This window comes from Meles meles, chromosome 12 (genome assembly GCF_922984935.1).
Source record: "Meles meles chromosome 12, mMelMel3.1 paternal haplotype, whole genome shotgun sequence".
NCBI lineage: Eukaryota > Metazoa > Chordata > Mammalia > Carnivora > Mustelidae > Meles > Meles meles.
Genome location: NC_060077.1, coordinates 2,056,709 through 2,074,408, shown reverse-complemented (window position 1 = coordinate 2,074,408; position 17,700 = coordinate 2,056,709). Strand labels below are relative to the sequence as shown.

Genomic DNA, 17,700 nt, shown 5'->3' with positions numbered 1-17,700 from the left:
CCGAGCAAGCGACCTCACCTCTCCAGGCCTCATTGTCCTTACCTGTAAAATGGGGAGACAACGTGCACAGGCCTCAGTGGGTTCCGAGAAATAGGAGACATCAAGGTCCATCTGAGCCTACAGATGAGAGTTGAGAAAACATTAGTTGTGGTGGTGAAGAGTGCAGAGCCCTGACTTCAAGCCTAGCCCCACTTCCTAGAGCCATGTGACCTCGAGAAAGCTGTTTCTCCCAGCTCCGCTGGTTTTTCTCTGGAATTTACGGATGACAGCAATGTTCATAGGACCACCTTCGCGGACAGGTGGAAGAAATAAGCCATTGCAGGTAAGGTGTTTAGCAAGATGCCTGGACAAAATCACTACTCAATTTGTGGTCATTTTTAATATTTACTTACTAAATTCTCTCTTGGCCTTAGTTTTCCCATCTGTAAAATAGGAACGGTGATCTCTGCGATCCCTCTGAGATCAGACAGAGGTGCTCGGTCTGAGTACCGGAGCCAGAGCCAGGGCCCCTGGTCTGACTGGGACCCCCCCCCCAAGAGGCCACGTGTGTCCCCTGGCCTCAGCAAGTCCACACCAACGGGGGGCACTGCTTAGGGGTCTTTTGAGCTTCACCCCGGCCTGAGCTCCTTGAAAATGCTTTAAAAAGGAGAAGACACAACTTAGCGATAGCTACATTTTCTTTCTTGAGCAGCTCCCACGTGCCAAACTCATGGGCTTATTCCCTGAACCACTGGAAGCTGAATCATCAGCCCAGTCGCAAAAGATGAAAGCCAGGCTCAGCCTGGTCGAACAGCTTACTGGAGGCGGCTCAGCTGGGAAGCAGCAGGGCTGGAACCTAAATTCAAGTTGTAACAACAACTATGAAAACAGTTAAGGTGGGGCGCCTGGGGGGCTCAGTCAGCTGAGCATCTGACTCCTGATTTAGGCTCAGATCGGGATCTCAGGGTTGTGAGATCGAGCCCCTTGCTGGGCTCCGCACTCAGCATAAAGTCTGGTTCAGGATTCTCTCTCTCCCACACGCTGTCCTCTCTCACTCGTGCTCTGTCTCTCTCAACTAAATAAATCTTTAAGAAAAAAACAAACAAACAGATAACTTGCTGGGGGTTATGCTAAATCCTTTTTAAAAAAAAGATAATTTATTTTAGAAAAAGAACTGGGGGGTGGGTGGGGCAGGGGCAGAGGGAGAGAAAAATCTCAAGCAGTCTCCATGCTGAGCACGGAGGCTGACTCGGCACTTGACCTCACGACCTAGAGATCATGACCTGAGCTGAAGCCAAGAGTTGGACGCTGAACCGACAGAGCCACGCAGGCACCCCTAAGTCCTTTAAGTACCACGTTATTAAACTCTCTTAGTGGCCTCTGTCTATGGGGTAGATATTATCGTCCTTCCTATCTCACAGATGAAGAAGCAATCTGAGAAAGATGGAGTGAGCCACCCAGAATCATGAAGTTAGGAAGTTTCAGAGCTGGTCTTGAACCTGCGTCTGCCTGGGCTGATGTCCAGCTCTGTGTCTAACTGTTCACTGCCCTCCATGGTCTCAAGCATCAGAGACCTTGGCCTCCCCAGCCTGCCCTGCGAGGCTGGAGCTCTGCGAACTCCAGGGGCAAGCAGTCTGAGAGTCGGATTGGCTCATCAAGAGTGGGCTGTGCTGGTTATTTTATTTATTTTATTTTTTAAAAGATTTTTATTTACTTATTTGACAGAGCAAGAACAAGCAGGGGGGAATAGCAGGCAGAGGGAGAGGGAGAAGCAGACTCCCCACTGAGCAGAGAGCCTGATGCGGGACTCGATCCCTGGACCCTGGGATCATAATCCGAGCTGAAGGCAGACGATTAACCCACAGAGCCACCCAGGGCCCCCTGCACTGGTTATTTTATTTTTTTAAGATTTTATTTATTTGACAGACAAAGATCATAAGTAGTCAGAGAGACAGGCAGAGAGAGAGGAGGCAGCAGGCTCCCCTCAGAGCAGAAAGCCCAATGCAGGGCTCAATCCCAGGACCGTGGGATCATGACCTGAGCTGAAGGCAGAGGCTTTAACCCACTGAGCCACCCAGGCGCCCCTCCACTGGTTATTTTAAAGAAGCGATCCATCCCCGGGACTTCTGTGGTCTGCCTCAAACTGTCCACGTCCTGTGAACACGTGTGTGTGTCTGTCCTGAGAGAGTGTGCACGTAGCCTCCGTCAGAAGTATCTGATTTCAGCAGAGTGGGAGAGAACACAAGGGACATCCCCAAGGCCTCAGGTATCCTCAGCCTGGCTGTCCCCTGCCTCTGCTTGGGCTCAAGCATGGCCTTCCGACACGAGGGACTCCGGGAGGAGGAGGACAGCACGCCCAGTCGGGCTTGCAAAGGTGAGTCCCCTCGGTAAACAAGACCAGGCCAGCTTGGGTCCAGTATTGCCAGGGAGACTCCCAAGCCCGGGTGAGGGAAGGTGGGGGTGAGCCACAAATCCGTCCAGGTGCTGATTTATGTAGCATTCATGCGGAATTTATTATACAAGGGATTTTATTCAATTAAACTTGATGTGTGTCTGGATTCTAACAGGTTCAGTAGTGATAACTGGGACAGAGCGATCATAAAACTGGGTGGGCTGTCAGAGGAAGGTGTCGTGGGGGAGGCGGCAAGGGTGACATTGCAGCTGACGGGGGATCCGGACCCAGGACATTTGTCATTGGGATGTGTTACAAGTTCAGGCTGAGAAAATTACTCGGGGAGAAACGCACATTAACAATAGCCAGGAGATAGCAGTTAAGGGAAACTAGGTTGAGAAATGAGACAGGAGGATCTATTAGCGTCTGACATTGTTCTTGGCGGCCCAGGTCGTGATTAAAACGGCTGTCAAGGGGCGCTGGGGGGGAGGGTATTCGCAAGACCCCATCCTGGGCCGGCACCTTGGTGCTGACTTCTGGACTGACTCCCAGAGACAAGGAAGGGGATTCCCCCGAGCCTCGGCCTTCTCCCCTGCAGAGAGTGCCTGTTTCGGGGTCGCTGTGAGGTTTGAACGAGCATGCGGTCTGTGGGGCCCCCAGATCGGGGCCTGGCTGGCGGTAAACCTCTACCGTGTGTTGGCTGGCATGAGGATTCTCTCACTATCCAACCACCAGCGGCTCTCTGAGGGGGAACTAAATGTGTCCCCGCCCCGAGAGCCTGGCGGGGCAGGGGGAGCAGGTGAGCCAGCATACCGGAGCGCCCATACCCCAGAAGTCAGGATAAATACAATTTTCACATGCTATTTTTAAAAAATCCAAGTTATACAAAAGACCTATGATCAACAAGGACTCACGTTTTAAATTTTTATATTTAAAAATTTAAATATAAATTTAATTTATATCTCTGCCCAACATGGGGCTCGAACTTACGACCCCACGACTGTCACCCACTTCTCCGACTGAGCCAGCCGGGTGCCCCGAGGCTTCGTAATTGTAAGTGATAGCAGCCCACTGTTTTCTTGCCAGAGCCTGCCCTCAGGTGCAAGGGGGCTAGAACTTGGGAGCTTTCCCAGCCGCGTGCAAACCTTCAGGCCCCACGGGCTTTGTGCCTAGTCGTGTGTTGATGGCGGAGCTTTGCGTTCGCGTTTCCTCGCCAGGCTCCAGACACGGGAGGCTAATTTGGGGAGTGCGTATGCAGGATGCCTTTTTCTTTGGGCTCTGCAAGGCACCCAGAGGAGCTAACGTTTCCATCCAGTCCGTCCTCGGGTCCCTCGGAGCTGGCCTGCTGTTTTCCCCAGGCTGGCAACGCGGGAGGCCCCTTCCAAGCCGCCGAACGGGCCCTGCACCCAGGCCGTGTCCGGGGGCATGTCTGCGGGCCAATGCCAGGAAGAGGCTGAGACAGGGCCTAGGGACCTGGAGGGAGAAAGTCAGGCCTGTGATGGCCCCTCCCGGCAAGGGCTGCTAGTGCCCGGGATCCGGCAATAGGCCGACTGCTTTGTTTCGAAGGCTCCCTTGATGCTGTATTGACTCAAAGAGCTTCTCTCGGCCTTTGCAGGGTGTCTGACCATGGCTAGGGGTGTGGGGTTGTCGTTTCGGTAACTATGTCCTGCTCCTTCCAGCAGGATCTGAAGGGGCAGGCAGAACTGAGTGAGGGGAGTCGGTCCCTGTCCCTGTGAGCTCCTACCGCCCCAGCCTGAGCGCCGAGCCCCTCCTGACATGCTGGTGTTCGAGGCGTTCAGCTCTGCCCCCCGGCACTGAGCACCCATGGTGTACCAGGCCTGGCGCTAGCCACTGGGGGGCCTCACCCTCACCTACGCTCGCTGGGGCCTCGGCCACGCCGCCCTGGCTAAAGAGGGTCAGCGTGTCCTGCTGGGAACCCAAGGACCGACCCAGCAGGATGCACTGTCCCTGTTCCTTCAGCAGAACTCGCAGGCACATGGGGTGGCAGTGAGAGCCAAAGTCTGCACGTGACTGATGGTCTCTGCGGTCGCGGAGCCGCTGGCTGGGAGCCAGTGTGACCAGCTCCCCAAGCCGGGCTAGTGCCCGGCGCTGAGCTGGGGCTGCTCGGAGAGTGAGTGATTGCTGCCGGAGCTCACCAGAAGGCTGGGCCCTGACAGGTTCGCAAGAGCCTGCCCTTCCGGAGTCACTTCCTGCCATTAGCAGCGTGCTGTCTTCACGTTTCTCGGGGCCGCCTCCTTGCCCCGCGAAAGTACCCCTTCCCAAGGACACAGCTGGCACTGGCAGAGTCATGGCGTGTGGGGGCGGGGGGGGGGTGCGCGCGCGTGACAAGAGAAATGAGGTACAGCCACGGCCCGGATCTCAGAGGCCGAGACCAGCAGAGAAAGAAATCCTCCTCTGAGCAGTGCTGTTCCCTCTCACCAAGGTCTCTGCCCCTCGTCCCTCAGAGCTCCCCCACAAGGCAGGCAGGCTCCCCTCCAGGAAGGTGGTTGTTCTCTGGGCTTCCCTCCTGCTGCGCACACCCCTCCTGGGTCTGAACTGTCCCCCTCCACGGGCGGGGATGGTGGCTCAGAGGCCACCAAACTGCCAAATCATTCCCTCTGCCTTCCCCTTTAGAAACGTGACATTTAGGGGCGCCTGGATGGCTCAGTGGTTTAAGCCGCTGCCTTCGGCTCAGGTCATGATCTCGGGATCCTGGGATCGAGTTCCGCATCGGGCTCTCTGCTTGGCAGGGAGCCTGCTTCCTTCTCACTCTCTCTCTGCCTGCCTCTCTGCCTACTTGTGATCTCTCTCTGTCAAATAAATAAATAAAATCTTTAAAAAAAAAAAAAAGAAAGAAAGAAACGTGACATTTACAGTCTGCATGGCCGAGCTAAATCTCAAGTCCATTTCCAAGGGCCTCCGGTTCCATTCTGAATCCCCACGGCCCCTGGGCTCGCAGCGGGCGCACACACGCACATGGCTCCAGCTTGTCCCACTTTTATTTTTTTCTATGTGGCTCTTCCTTGCAGCAGTCACTTGACCTGACTTGCGGCAATACTCCATTCCTTCATTCCCACGTCCTCTGTGAGCCGGGGGAGGCCAGGGGAGCAGGCAGGAGGCTCATGCAGCCCCACCCCGACCAGGACCTTCAGGAATCGGGACAGGAAGGACACACTCTCCGCCTGCAAGAGAGGTCTGCCGATCTCCCCACTCTGCGTTATTTCCACGTGCCTCAGGCTTGGTCCGATGGGTCATTTTTCTTGTATATTTTTTCCTGATTCCCCTCTTTCATGGCCACATATCTGGCTAACGTGAAGAGATAGTCGCTGAGTCTGGAGGGGCAGAGAGAAGTCAATGGGATGATTTGAAATGAGAGATCAATGCTAACTGGGTCCTTCCCATATTAGCCTTCAAGGAGGAAATATAAATCATGCCCTAGGAACACTGGGCAGGACAGGGGTACGCAGCCAACTCGGCCTTGATGGATGGCCCTCCAGGCTCTCTTCTGTGACTTGGGCGACAGGGCTGAGGCAGGTCCTGCTCAACGAAACTGCTTCCCCCACCCGACCTCCCAGGGCTGATGCACCTGATGGCTCGTTCCTGCACCTGCCAGCAACTGGGACTAGGACACCCCAAATTGGAGAGGCCCAGCCTGCCCTTAGGATGGCCGCAGTGAGTTCAGGAAGCCGCCTCTCAGTGGTTCCCCCACTTTTCCTTGTTCCCATGCGAGCACTGACCCCCCCCACCCCAATCCTACTCTCTGAGGCCAGCTCTGTGCCAGGTCCTGCTGGAACCTTCCCAGACTCACGCCCCCACTGGGATCACGCCCCCCCCAACATGCCTGACTATCTCTCTGGGGGTGGGGGTTGGGAACAGTGGGAGAGATTCTGCTCTGGGGGTCCCCCCTTCCTGGAGGGTGGTGACATACTTTTATCTCACGTGCTCAGTGCCGCTCTCCTTGCTGAGGGAATAAACTGGCTCGGCCCACACGGTCTGGACTATAATGTTCCCCAAAGGTCACCGCCATGATGAGGAATGGAACCTTCCTCATTCCCTTCGGGCCCACCCACCTCCCAGGAAGAACGGAGCTGCTCGGGTCATAGGCCAGTGGGAAGAGTGACCACAGCAAGGGGCCAGACCCTGGCTGTGAAGTCACTTTCTGGACACCCAGGACAGCTCCCAGGGGCCCCTGGTTCTCAGCCTGCCCATGGGCCCCCAGCTGCGTGAGCCAAGGCTTTAACAGAATCTGGTGAAGCCTCCCCTGGGCGAGCCCAGCTCACTGAGTCCTGCGCCGGGGGGTGGGGGGTGGGGGTGGGGGGGTGGTGCTTGGCTCAGATGGCCCTGAGCCCGCTTGGGCGTGCTGTCTCTTCTCAGTTCACATGGCCCCGGGGCCTTGCAGGGAGAGGCTGAGAGATCCCAGCCTAAGCTCCCTGATCCCTCAAACCTGAAAGTGGGCCCCTTGCTACACACTGTCCCTTTTTGTTTTGTGCTGCCGATTTTTTAACAGCCTCTCCCAGTGAGATCGTCACCTCCCCAGGGAAAGGGATGGTGTCTGCCTTGTTCTCAGCAGCATCCCTGTGGCCGGCCTGGCACCCAGCACGTCGCAGACCCTCCGTGGGTATGAAAGTAATGAAGGAAGGCGCCTGGGTGGCTCAGTGGGTTAAAGCCTCTGCCTTTGGCTCAGGTCATGATCCCCACATCGGGTTCTCTGCTCAGCAGGGAGCCTGCTCCCTCCTGCTCTCTCTCTGTCTGCCTCTCTGCCTACTTGTGACCTCTGTCTGTCAAATAAATAAATAAAATCTTTAAAAAAAAAAAAAAAAGTAACGAAGGAGCATGTGGGGCCCCTGGCCTTGTTGTTACTTGCCACAGTGGGCCTAGTTTTTCAGAGGGAGGCCTGGGATGCCCCAGATTCCATCTGAGTACCTGTTTAAGAACTTGGCCACGTTAGCATCCGTCTCACCCGTCTGGACAAGGGGCACCACACTGGAAGGAGAGAAAACACCACATCACATGCACTCCGGGGTCCCGGGGCTGGGTCCCACACCAGGTGTGGGCACCTTGCCGGTCCAGGTGCAGACGTACCAGAGAGTGGACTGCCATCTGCCCTTGCTAGGCCCCTCTTGCACATCCCCTCTGCCGCAGAACCCTTGCTGGGAGGTGCTCCCCCCAAACCAAGGCTCTCAGTCTGTGGCCCCTGCCCAAGTGGCTTTTCCATCCCTTAGGCACGTCTCCACCTCCCTGTCCTGTGTACCGAGGACCCATCCTCCGTAGGGGGCCCACTGCTGGGCCTTCAGGGTTTCTCCAATTTTTTGCTATTATGAGCATTGCCGAGGTGGATGTACAAATAACTAATTTGTTCTTTTGAGGCCAGAGCTCTGTTACCTGGGATTGCTCTGACCAACTACTTGGGCCCAAGAACCTTCCGTGAGTGAGAAAAGCTTTATGATGGGAGGCTGTGGACAGAGCTCAGCTCGGGAGCAGCTGGCTCACCGCCCCAGCCAGGACGTCACCTCTCTGAGCTCCAGTTCCCTGACTCCCGTATGCTAGGGGCTGCGACCGCCTCTCTGCCAAGGTTATCATGAGGCACCAATGAAATAAGGAACAGGAAGTGCCCAGCACAGCCCTGCCGACTCCAAGCGGGGCTTTCCTTCCACTTCTCTGGAAAGCTGGCTGGCAGCTGCTCTCCGGCTGTGTCCATGGAGGCTTTGTTGTGAGCGCTTCTCAAGTTTCTCTGAAAAGGCTGTCAGGAGCTCTTGGGGGCGCCCCTGCCTGACTCCACATCAGAGGTGTCGGGGCAGCGGCTGGTGGGTCTGTGGTGAGCCTTCCCCTTAGGCCCCCCAGAGCCATGGGGGCTCCTCTGGGCCCTTCTCTACCCAGCAGCCGGCAGGGTCCCTTCATGTCACCCCACGGCCTAAAACCCATCATCCATGGCGTCCTGGGGGCTCTCAGGACAGAGGCAGACTCCTCTGAGGCCTCTGGCCTCACCGTGCCCCACATGCTCTCACCCTGGACCCTGATGCTCAGCTTCCTTTGTGTCCATTCCGTGCAGGGCCACCTCTGCCCCAGCTGTCCCCTCACCCCGCACACTGCCCTCTCCATCCCCACCAAGCCTTCAACTCCTGCCTCCCAAAGCATCCCTGTGACTACGGCACGTCCCTCACAGCCTGCTCATGGTGTGACGTCCCCTGAGGACAGACACCTGGTCTGGCAAAAGTGGCAGGCGAAGATCTGCCCATGGCCGGCTGGACGGCACGGAGCCACCCCCCGGGGCTGCCCCCGTCCTCTTCCTCGGCCCCCTTACCGTCTCTCTGCGCGGCGGCACACAGCCCGGCAGAAGTGCAGTGCAGAGCTGCTCTTGCCTCCCGACTGCAGGGAGAAAGTGGGTGTTGGCAGGGGTGGAGGAGGGGGGAGGCCAGTGTGGGGAGGCAGGCATGCCCACAGCAGCCAGATGGGCTGACAGATACATAGGGCCCTGCACCCCAGTGGGCAGTGTTCTGCTTCCAGGGGCCCTGCAGGGGTGGGGGACAGACTGGTGAGGGTCTGGAGGGGACTCGGGAGGCTGGGGGGCAGCTTCTGTCACCGGCAAAAATTAAAGAGGGGATTCAGTCAACGTGTGTGTGTTTCCGGGAACACGCCTGGCTGGCGGCCACCCCCTGGGTGAGAGCCCGCAGTGCTCACCGGCAGGATGAAGGCTGTGAGTGGCGGCAGCTGGCTGGAGTACTTGTCGATCCACTGCTCCAGCTCCACGATGCACCCTGCCTCGAATGCGGCCTGTCCTGAGGGGTGGAGAAGCAGAAAGACACAGCCATGACACCCATGGCCCCCCAGACCAAGGAAACCACCCCTGCGTCCCTTCTGCCCAGGTGTTCTGCAAACCCCTCCCATGGGCTCAGGAGGTCCTTCCTTCTTGGGGTCTAAGGGCCAGGCTGCCAGGGGACCCAGGGGACACCCAGGACAGAGTCCCCCACCACCACCTCGGGCCCTCTGAGCACAGAGACATTACTTAAGTGAGCTTCCCTGGCCGAGGAGCGCGGCGTGGCCAGAGCAGAGCCGACATCCTGCAGTGAGCACTGGATCTGGGGAAGCAACATAGGGCGAGAATGAAGATCCACTCGAGGCAGGCCAAGCGGAGATGATGGGCTCCGCGTGCAGAGGCGCTCCCTGGGTGGGCCTGGCAGGGACGCTCCGATCCCTTAGCTAGCCGGCATTTGGAGGCCTTGAATTAACAAGGTCGGCCTGAACCCTGTGCGCACTGGCCTCAGACGCCAGCTCTGCTAGGCGGAGCCCTGGGTCTCTCGGGGATATCCGGGTTACGCCAGTGAGGAGTGATAAGCACCCAGTGACGAGTATCTTCTCAACCCATCTTCGCCTTCCTCGTGCCTAGGCCCCACGAGGTTCTTCCCTTTTCTCTAAACTGACAGCTTTGGTTTTCCACCCTAGGACAGCTGGGCCAAGACACCAAACATGACAGTGCTTTCTAAACCACAAAGGACGAGCATCTGAGAAAACGTGGTCAGCCCCTGCATGAGAACGAGCCATAAGCACCCATGCCAAGGACACCCGTAACACCACCTTGGACCCCGTGCCTAGCCAGAGTCCACTCAAGCTGCACGGGGGGCTGTCAGGTGGGCGGGGGCCTGCGGCCTCTGTGAACACAGTCACGGTGACAGCCTGCCAGGAGCAGGATATGGTGGAGGAGAGCAGAGGCCGCCCACCCAGCAGTGGGCCGGAACCCTCCTTGGGCTGCCACTTGGAGGAGTTACTTGAGTGAGCCTGGTGTCTCTGGGGCTTCCGGGGGGAGGCAGGGTAATGGTATTACCCCAGGGCTTGGCCTCCTGTAGCATCTGCCCCCAGGACTGGAGGGAGCTGGCACCGGTTTGGGACTAGGACCCCAGCTCTAGCTGATTCCCGACCGGCATCCCCATGCAACATGGACAATGACCTCCAGCTCAAAGGCTTTTGCGAGGAAGGCAGGGCCCAGGCAGCGCTCCCGGGTAAAAAGTCATGGGCCGCACCCTCAGGGGGCCCAGGCCAGTGGAGTGACAGACGGATCAGACCATCTCACTATCTGGTGATGCCCGCGGGGGGCCAGGTGGGTAGCCCAGGCTCCAGAGGAGGTGATGTCGATGCTGTGACCCAGAGGACAAGGGCCTCGAGCACAGGTCAGCTCATCAAGTCACTGGCCCCCCTCCCCAGACTCTTCCCTCTGCAAACTCTGCTCAGAGACGAGAACATCTAGCAATGACCACGGGGGATATGGGGATATGACCATTTCTCCATTGTGAGGCTGCAAACTATCCTCCAGCGCACAGAAGGGGCCTTGTTCACAGAATGTTCCAGCAACTGAAGCCTCCCATCCTTCTGCAGCCCCCTCATTACCCTCCATCTATTCCCAGGAGCCTAAGTGGGCTCTGGCCTGGTCTGGAGGACTGCAGTGGGCTGAGGGCTGACCTGCAGGGAGCAGTTTCTAGTCTCAGGTCACCCTGTAGACTGTAACCTTGTATTGCATGTTCAGGGCAGGGGGTGGGGGGGGTGTTCCTCTCCACTGCCGAAGGCCTCTCTGGGGGCCAGAGCCTCCACGCTTCCTAAGTTGCACATGAATATTAACAGCCACAAAGTCCGGGGGTGGAGAGCTTACTAAAGCTGGCCTTCCTGGCTTTCTCCAGCCCACGGGCTGCTGATGTCCGGGCCCGGAGCACTCTCTGGTGTGGGGGCTGTCCCATGCACTGTAGGATGTTAGCTGCGTCCCTGGCCTCTGCCACCCAGATGCCAGGAGCGCCCCGCCTCCACTTGTAACCACCAAAAATAACAGCAGACGTTGCTGAGCATCCTCTGGGAGGGAGCAGAATTGCCCTGGGTTGAGTCCACTGCACACGACACTTGCCCCTCAGGTGCTGGCCTCACCGCCTGCCTGGGAGGGGGACGGTGTGTGTCCCTGTTTGGCACGTGGAGAGACTAAGGCTACCAGAGAAAGAGCGACTAGCCCCAGGTGGCAGAGAGAGGAAGAGATGGTCACATGGCAGGTGCGGTCACGGCCGCCTGGCCGCACGGACAGTAGCCCAGTGCAGGGTGAGACGGTGTTAACTCACTTTCTGAAGCTCTTCAGCAAACGGGTGGCCTTTCTCTGTGATGAATTCCAAAGCAAACCTATGAGAAAAAGAAAAGAATCTGCCTCTAACAGAACGTGCCTGGGCCCTGCCTGACATGACGCAGCAAGTTTGCTGGGGGCGAGTCACCCAGCTAATACTGCTCGAACACATGGGGTCATTTTCTGGCTGACAATGTCAGAACCTTTCACTTGGTTAGCAGGCATGTGTTGCTCAAAATGCCTTTTCTCATGCCCGTTACTCAACCAGTCAATGCTTCCATTTTCCGTGGCAGGTCTGTGTGAGCACAAGGGACACAGGCTCCTTTCGGCAGGACAGGGCGATGACTGCATGTGAACTCAGGTCAGCGCTCCGGAGAAAGGGCCAGAGTCCTGGGAACCTGGCCTTGGCTGGGGTTCAGGGAGGGCTTCCTGGAGGAAGCAGTGCTAGAGGGGGGGCTCTGAAGGCTGAGTAGGAGTTCCCTGGGATGGCAGGCGGGATGGGGAAAGCCAAGCATCCCAGGCACAGATCAGGACCCCAGCTCCTGTTTCCCTCCAAACTCTGCTCCCTCTCTGCACAGGCAGAGTGCTGGCAGGGAAAAGTCAGCGGTGCCTCCACAGGATTCCTGGAGGAAAGGCTGGCAAAGGGACTATGAATAGAGTATGGGAAGAGTTCTGGAATCTGACACTGAATGGCAAAGACGAGGAAAAGCAGGGGCCTGCAGGGGCAAGGGAGGGTCAAAGGTGTCACCACCCCCAGAGAGCTGGAACCCCAGTGTGCAGGTGGCTGGGCGAGAGTCGCTGGGGAGTAGGAGCAGAAATGCTCCCACACCTGCCCCACTAATGTCCCATCTGCTGGTTGGACCTCCTCCCGTTGGCTGGGCCCACCCAAAGCTGGAGAATGAGGGGGCTGGGGCTGACAGAGTCACCACGTGATGCAGGCTGCCTCCTGGGCACACCAGCAAAGACAAGAGTGAACAGCCTCCGAAGGGCCGATGAAGGATCCCCAGGGCATCTCGGCAACCCATCCCACAGTGAGAACTAAATAGACAAATGTGTCACTTGTCATCTAGTGTGGGGCAGCTCTGTAGGTTGCAAAGCGTCTGCCCTGGGCACAGCACTAGCCTCCTGCCTGGCACAAAGCAGAGGCTCATGTCCCTGCGACACAGGCCAGGTGTCGGCCCCTCCCTGGAGCTTTGCCGCATCAGGCCCCCACTGGGTGTCCCTCTACTGTCTGTCTGCTCCCCAGCCGCAGAGCTGGGCTCCACGGAGCACAGGGGCTGAGGTGCTCTGCTGGGCACGCCTGGCACATGGAGATGCTCGTTCACATGCTGACGAAGAAGCCACCGCTGAGGCATCCCCGGTCTCCTGCCTGCACGGACTGGAGGCTGATGGTTTGCTGAGTTGCTTAACTCAAACCGCGGATGTGCACCCCACCATCCTACCCCTCGGCCCACATCATCTGGTGTCTGCCTCTCCCTGCCGCCCTCGCACACAGACCAAAGCGTCTGCCTTCTCTACTCTGCCGGCCAACCGTCTGCATCTGCTGTTATCCACCCTGAGCACCTCACCTCGTACTCGCCCGAAGAGTGGGGGGGGGGGGTTGGGGGGGGGCAAGGCAGCTTCAGACAGGAGCAGGCAGGGCAGAGGGAAAGGAGCCTACAAGCCCAGGAGCCTCAGGGACTGGAACGCAGGCCCTGCACCGCCAGGCCGAGGCAGGTTCCTTGAGGGCTGGCAGCCCGACAGACCAGCCAGCATTCTAGGGAGCTTCAGGTGAATTATGCAGACTGATGCCAGTTCAAAATCAACCTCAAGGCCAATCCCGTCGGCCTTACCCAATAGCTGAACTTAATTCATCTGTTGTTCCCACGGCTTCAAACACTTGGTCATCTTTCGATCTCCTTTCTCCAGTGAAGGTGCTAGAAAACCCTGTGAAAAAATGTTCAGCCACTCAAGTGAAGATTTTTAAAATTTTCTTGATAAGCTCCTTTTAAAGAAATTTTCCAGTAAGTAAATAAAAGCTTTTTTTTAAAAAGAGGTGTGTGGGGGGGGGGTGCCTGGGCGGCTCAGTGGTTTAAGCCGCTGCCTTCGGCTCAGGTCATGATCTCAGGGTCCTGGGATCGAGCCCTGCATCGGGCTCTCTGCTCAGCATGGAGCCTGCTTCCCCCTCTCTCTCTGCCTGCCTCTCTGACTACTTGCGATCTCTGTCTGTCAAATAAATAAATAAAATCTTTAAAAAAAATTTTTTTCCACCTGAAGGATAACATATACCCTGAAAAGTGCTCAAACCATCAGAGTACAAGCTGGGGGCATCTGGGGGACACAGTCAGTTAAGGGTCTGCCTTCGGTAAAGGTCATGATCCCAGGGTTCTGGCATTGAGCCCCGCATTGAGCTTCCTGCTCAGCATGGAGTCTGCTTGAAATTCTTTCTCTCCCTCTGCCCCTCCCCCCACTCAGGCTCTTTCTTTCTCTCAAATACATAAAATCTTAAAAAGAATGAAGTGTACGTGTTGAAGAATCGCCACTGCCTGAATATACCCGTGATCAGCACCCACATCGAGAACTAGAATAGGATCAGATCCCCGAAGCCCCGGGGCTTCCTTCCGAAGCCCCACCTCCGTTGCTACTCCAAAGGGTAAACCCTACCCTCACTTCTTTCCTGATACACTTTTAAGCCCCCCAAATCATGGACGAACCATCCTGCTAAAGAAATGAGACACAGAGGTACATATTATGTATACATCCTAATTATATTTCACATAAAATCAAAGTCCTCTGTATCTCTGCCTAGGTCACAATTTGCCCCTGTTCTCCCCTAACCACAGAGAAAGAGCACACCGCTCCCTGAAGCCGGGAGCAGGCCCGGCGCTCACAGGCAGGCTGTGGTGTTCTCCCGCTGGAACACGGATGAGTTCACGGAACACCATCTTATTGAGGTCCAAACGAGAGCCTCCCTAATCATGTCTGAGCCCAGAACACTGCCCAAACTGTAACCATGACCAAACATCCCCATTTTCTGGCCAAGGCGAGGGACCGCTGTTTCTCTATCTATTATAGCTATAGCCTCTCTTTGTCTCTCCCACCTTCTAGCTCAGAGTGATTTAAGAAACCCAACTACAGAATTAGCCTTGCTTCCTACAGCATCCAATCCAGAGCGAAAGCCCCACTTCCTGGAACTCTCCCCCAGTCACCTACCATAAGCCCAGTCCTACAATGAGGTCTTTCCAGTATCTTCTCACTGAGCCCACAGTGTGCCACGCAAGGAGCTAAATGACCCAGCTTGACTGGACCATGCTGTCCATCAGGGTCTCTCCTGGAGGGCATCAACACTACCTTCTGCTTCTTGTCTCTGGGCACATTCTCTTTCCCTTTTTTTTAAATGTGATAAATATATGTAACATAAAATTTACTGTTTTAACCATTTCTAAGAGTACAGTTCAGTGGCATTAAGTGTCTCCTGTACATGTCATTCAAACTTTTACTACATAAGTGTAGACCCACCAAAATACACATACACTAGTAATCTGCACAGTTTCAAACTTTAGAAAATGTGTCAGACTGACATGTTCTTCCACATCTCACGTTTTTTCTGTATGTTACATTCCAGTATTGTTTATTTTATTTTTTTTTTCAAAGATTTTATTTATTTATTTGACAGAGATCCCAAGTAGGCAGAAAGGCAGGCAGAGAGAGACAGAGGGAAGCAGGCTCCCTGCTGAGCAGAGAGCCCGATGCAGGGCTCGATCCCAGGACCCTGAGATCATGACCTGAGCCGAAGACAGAGGCTTTAACTCACTGAGCCACCCAGGTGCCCCTGTTTATTTTTTTAAAAGATTTTATTTGTCACAGAGAGAGAGCACAAGCAGGGGGAGCAGCAGGGAGAAGGAGAACAAGGCTGCCTGATGAGTAGGGAGCCCAATTGGGATTCGATCCCAGGACCCTGGGATCATGACCTGAGCCGAAGGCAGACACTTAACCAAATAAGACACCCAGGTGTCCTGTTCTGGTATTGTTTAAATAATCAAAGTAATATCCACTCATTACAAACAATAATAGGATAGAATAGAAGTATGTACCATAAACAATGAAAACCCTTCTGTTCGTTCCCTCTCAAAACTCAATCCCTCTCCCAGGTGTAAGCTTTCAGACTATTTTATGCCTATCTGAACACATACATACATACACACACAACACAGTTTTATCCAAGTGGATTTCAATTACTCGGATTGTTCTGCAACTGGCTTTTATCACTTAGTATATCTTAGGCATTATCTTGAGCATCTGGGGCACTTGGGTGGCTCTGTCGGTTAAGCACCTGGCTCAGGTCATGATCCCAGGGTTGTGCAACTGAGCCCAGCAGTGGGCTTTGTGTTCAGGGCAGAGAGTCTGCTTCAGATTCTCTCTCCGTCTCCCTCTGCCCCTCCCTCCCACTCATGCATGTTTTCTCTCTCTCAAATAAATAAATCTTCAAAATATATGTATTTTATATGGGTCTTAGGCATCCTTCATTTCATATAACATTTAATATTTATTGATATCCATTACATAATTTTTAATGACTGGGAACGATTTGGCAAAAAAATTTTTTTTAAGATTTTATTTATTTGACAGAGAAAGACACAGTGAGAGAGGGAACAGAAGCAGGGGGAGTGGGAGAGGGAGAAGCAAGCTTCCTTTTGAGCAGGGAGCCCAATGTGGGGCTCCATCCCAGGACCCTGGGACCACGGCCTGAGCTGAAGGCAGATGCTTAATGACTGAGCCACCCAGGCGCCCCAACAAAGCTTTAAGATGGAATTAACCCTTTTTTTTTTGGTGCATGTTTCACTTGCCCCTACCTTTGTCTCCTGTTTTGGTGTATATCTTGGGGATCTTGGGTGTCTTCAAGGAGGACTGCGGCCTGAGGAGAAATAGACATCAAGACGTGGTGAGTGGGAATGGCTTATCCAGTGTGACACCATCCTCAGTAGGTCTCATCGCGTTGCTTGTAGCCTCAGAGGCAGCATTTAACCCTCCTCTGCTGACACCATTCCCCTCTTTCTTCCTAGTTCTACCGTTTGTGGGTGGGTTCTGTGTCTTGCCCACATTCATAACTGCAGAGTAGCTCATGCTCAATAAATATTCACGGAAAGAGTTTACTGATCACTTTCCAGTCTCTCCACTGTGTTGGATTCCTGGCATTATCTCCTGGAATTATCCGTGGAATCTTTCCACAGCCCCAAAGGTAGGAGCTACCTTTACCCTTCATGTCACATGGAGAAAACTGGAGTTCACGGGTGGAGACTTGCCTTCCCAGGTCACCCAGGAACACACAGGGCTGGGATTCGTGCCCGAGACTACCTTACTTCCCCCAAACGCTTACTTCCACCCATCCAAATTCTTATCCTCTGTTCCACAAGCCCCGGCTGCTCGGAGAGAAAGCCAGCTGGGCCACCAACATTCCGTGAAGCTTCAGGTACACTCAAAAATGAAAAATTGCTAAAACAGAGTCAAATTCTGGCATTTTCAAATTGCCACATAAAGTGTTTAATACAGGCGTCAACACTGAAGCCCCGCATTGCGAGGTTGTTCAAACGTTCCGTTACTGATCTATGAACTATACGATCCATTATTAATTCATGGTACGCTTCAGGCTCTGAGGTCCAGCGACGGGCTGCAAATGTAAAGGTCTATGATGACAGTCATTTCAGAGCGGGTCGGCGTATCTCTGTGTCTTAAAGGAGAAACCGCCCCGGACATCGGTCAAAATCTGAACGGAGGCCCCACCGGACTGCGAGGCCCAGCACGATGGCCCTCCTGGCCCCCCCGTGGAGAGGCCCTGCCTGGACGCCTGAGAGCTGGGCCGCCTTCCGACCTGTGCAAAGAAATCTTGGTCTCTGGCTTCTACGGTGCCCGCGTGGCCACGTGACCGCTTAGGCCTAAGAGAGGACTTCACCGGACGGCTGCGGTGGTGATCTCATAGCGGTGTGACGTCACCACGGCGACGACACCACCATTCACGGCAGGTAGCCGAGTTACCCGCCCAGCAGGCACTCACCCGTCCTCGTCTTTCACGCCCTGGGGGAGGTGGCTCTGGAAACGGGGACATAGTAGCCTACCGGCGCCGACACCCCCGAGCAGGCCCAGGCGACCCCCTAAGCCCCACACAGCCATGCGCCAGATAGCTCTTCGGGGAACGACCCCGCCAGGCTCCCGTCCAGGTCTGGGGTGACTCCACCTACCTCAGGCCGCGCCACCGTCAGCCGCC

At 55.4% G+C, this 17,700-nt stretch overlaps 1 protein-coding gene across 2 annotated transcripts; it reads right to left on the bottom strand.

Annotated features, from left to right (window-relative positions):
- Nucleotides 1-5,193: 5,193 nt before the first annotated feature.
- MMAB (metabolism of cobalamin associated B) lies at nucleotides 5,194-17,644 on the bottom strand. Of its 2 annotated transcripts, XM_046025820.1 has the most exons (9): nucleotides 17,491-17,644; nucleotides 16,292-16,353; nucleotides 13,292-13,385; nucleotides 11,461-11,518; nucleotides 9,375-9,447; nucleotides 9,050-9,147; nucleotides 8,673-8,737; nucleotides 7,295-7,354; nucleotides 5,198-5,703 (listed from the first exon to the last, which is right to left on the bottom strand). In XM_046025820.1, exons 1-9 carry the CDS (start codon nucleotides 17,604-17,606, stop codon nucleotides 5,604-5,606), a joined length of 726 nt encoding a protein of 241 aa, XP_045881776.1. In that variant the 5' UTR covers nucleotides 17,607-17,644; the 3' UTR covers nucleotides 5,198-5,603. The 2 variants fall into 2 exon arrangements, with proteins under 2 accessions (XP_045881778.1, XP_045881776.1); XM_046025822.1 differs by lacking the exons at nucleotides 7,295-7,354; nucleotides 8,673-8,737 and having other exon boundaries at nucleotides 5,194-5,703.
- Between the last annotated feature and the right edge of the window lie 56 nt (nucleotides 17,645-17,700).

Excerpts from the sequence above, each read along its gene's own strand:
- MMAB (XM_046025820.1), bottom strand. The coding sequence starts at position 17,606 with ATGGCTGTGTGGGGCTTAGGGGGTCGCCTGGGCCTGCTCGGGGGTGTC. Across the intron at positions 16,354-17,490 it reads GGCGTGAAAGACGAGGACGG|GCCGCAGTCCTCCTTGAAGA; the intron begins GTGAGTGCCTGC and ends ATTTCTCCTCAG. Across the intron at positions 5,704-7,294 it reads GTGGCCAAGTTCTTAAACAG|ACTCAGCGACTATCTCTTCA; the intron begins GTACTCAGATGG and ends CTGCCCCTCCAG.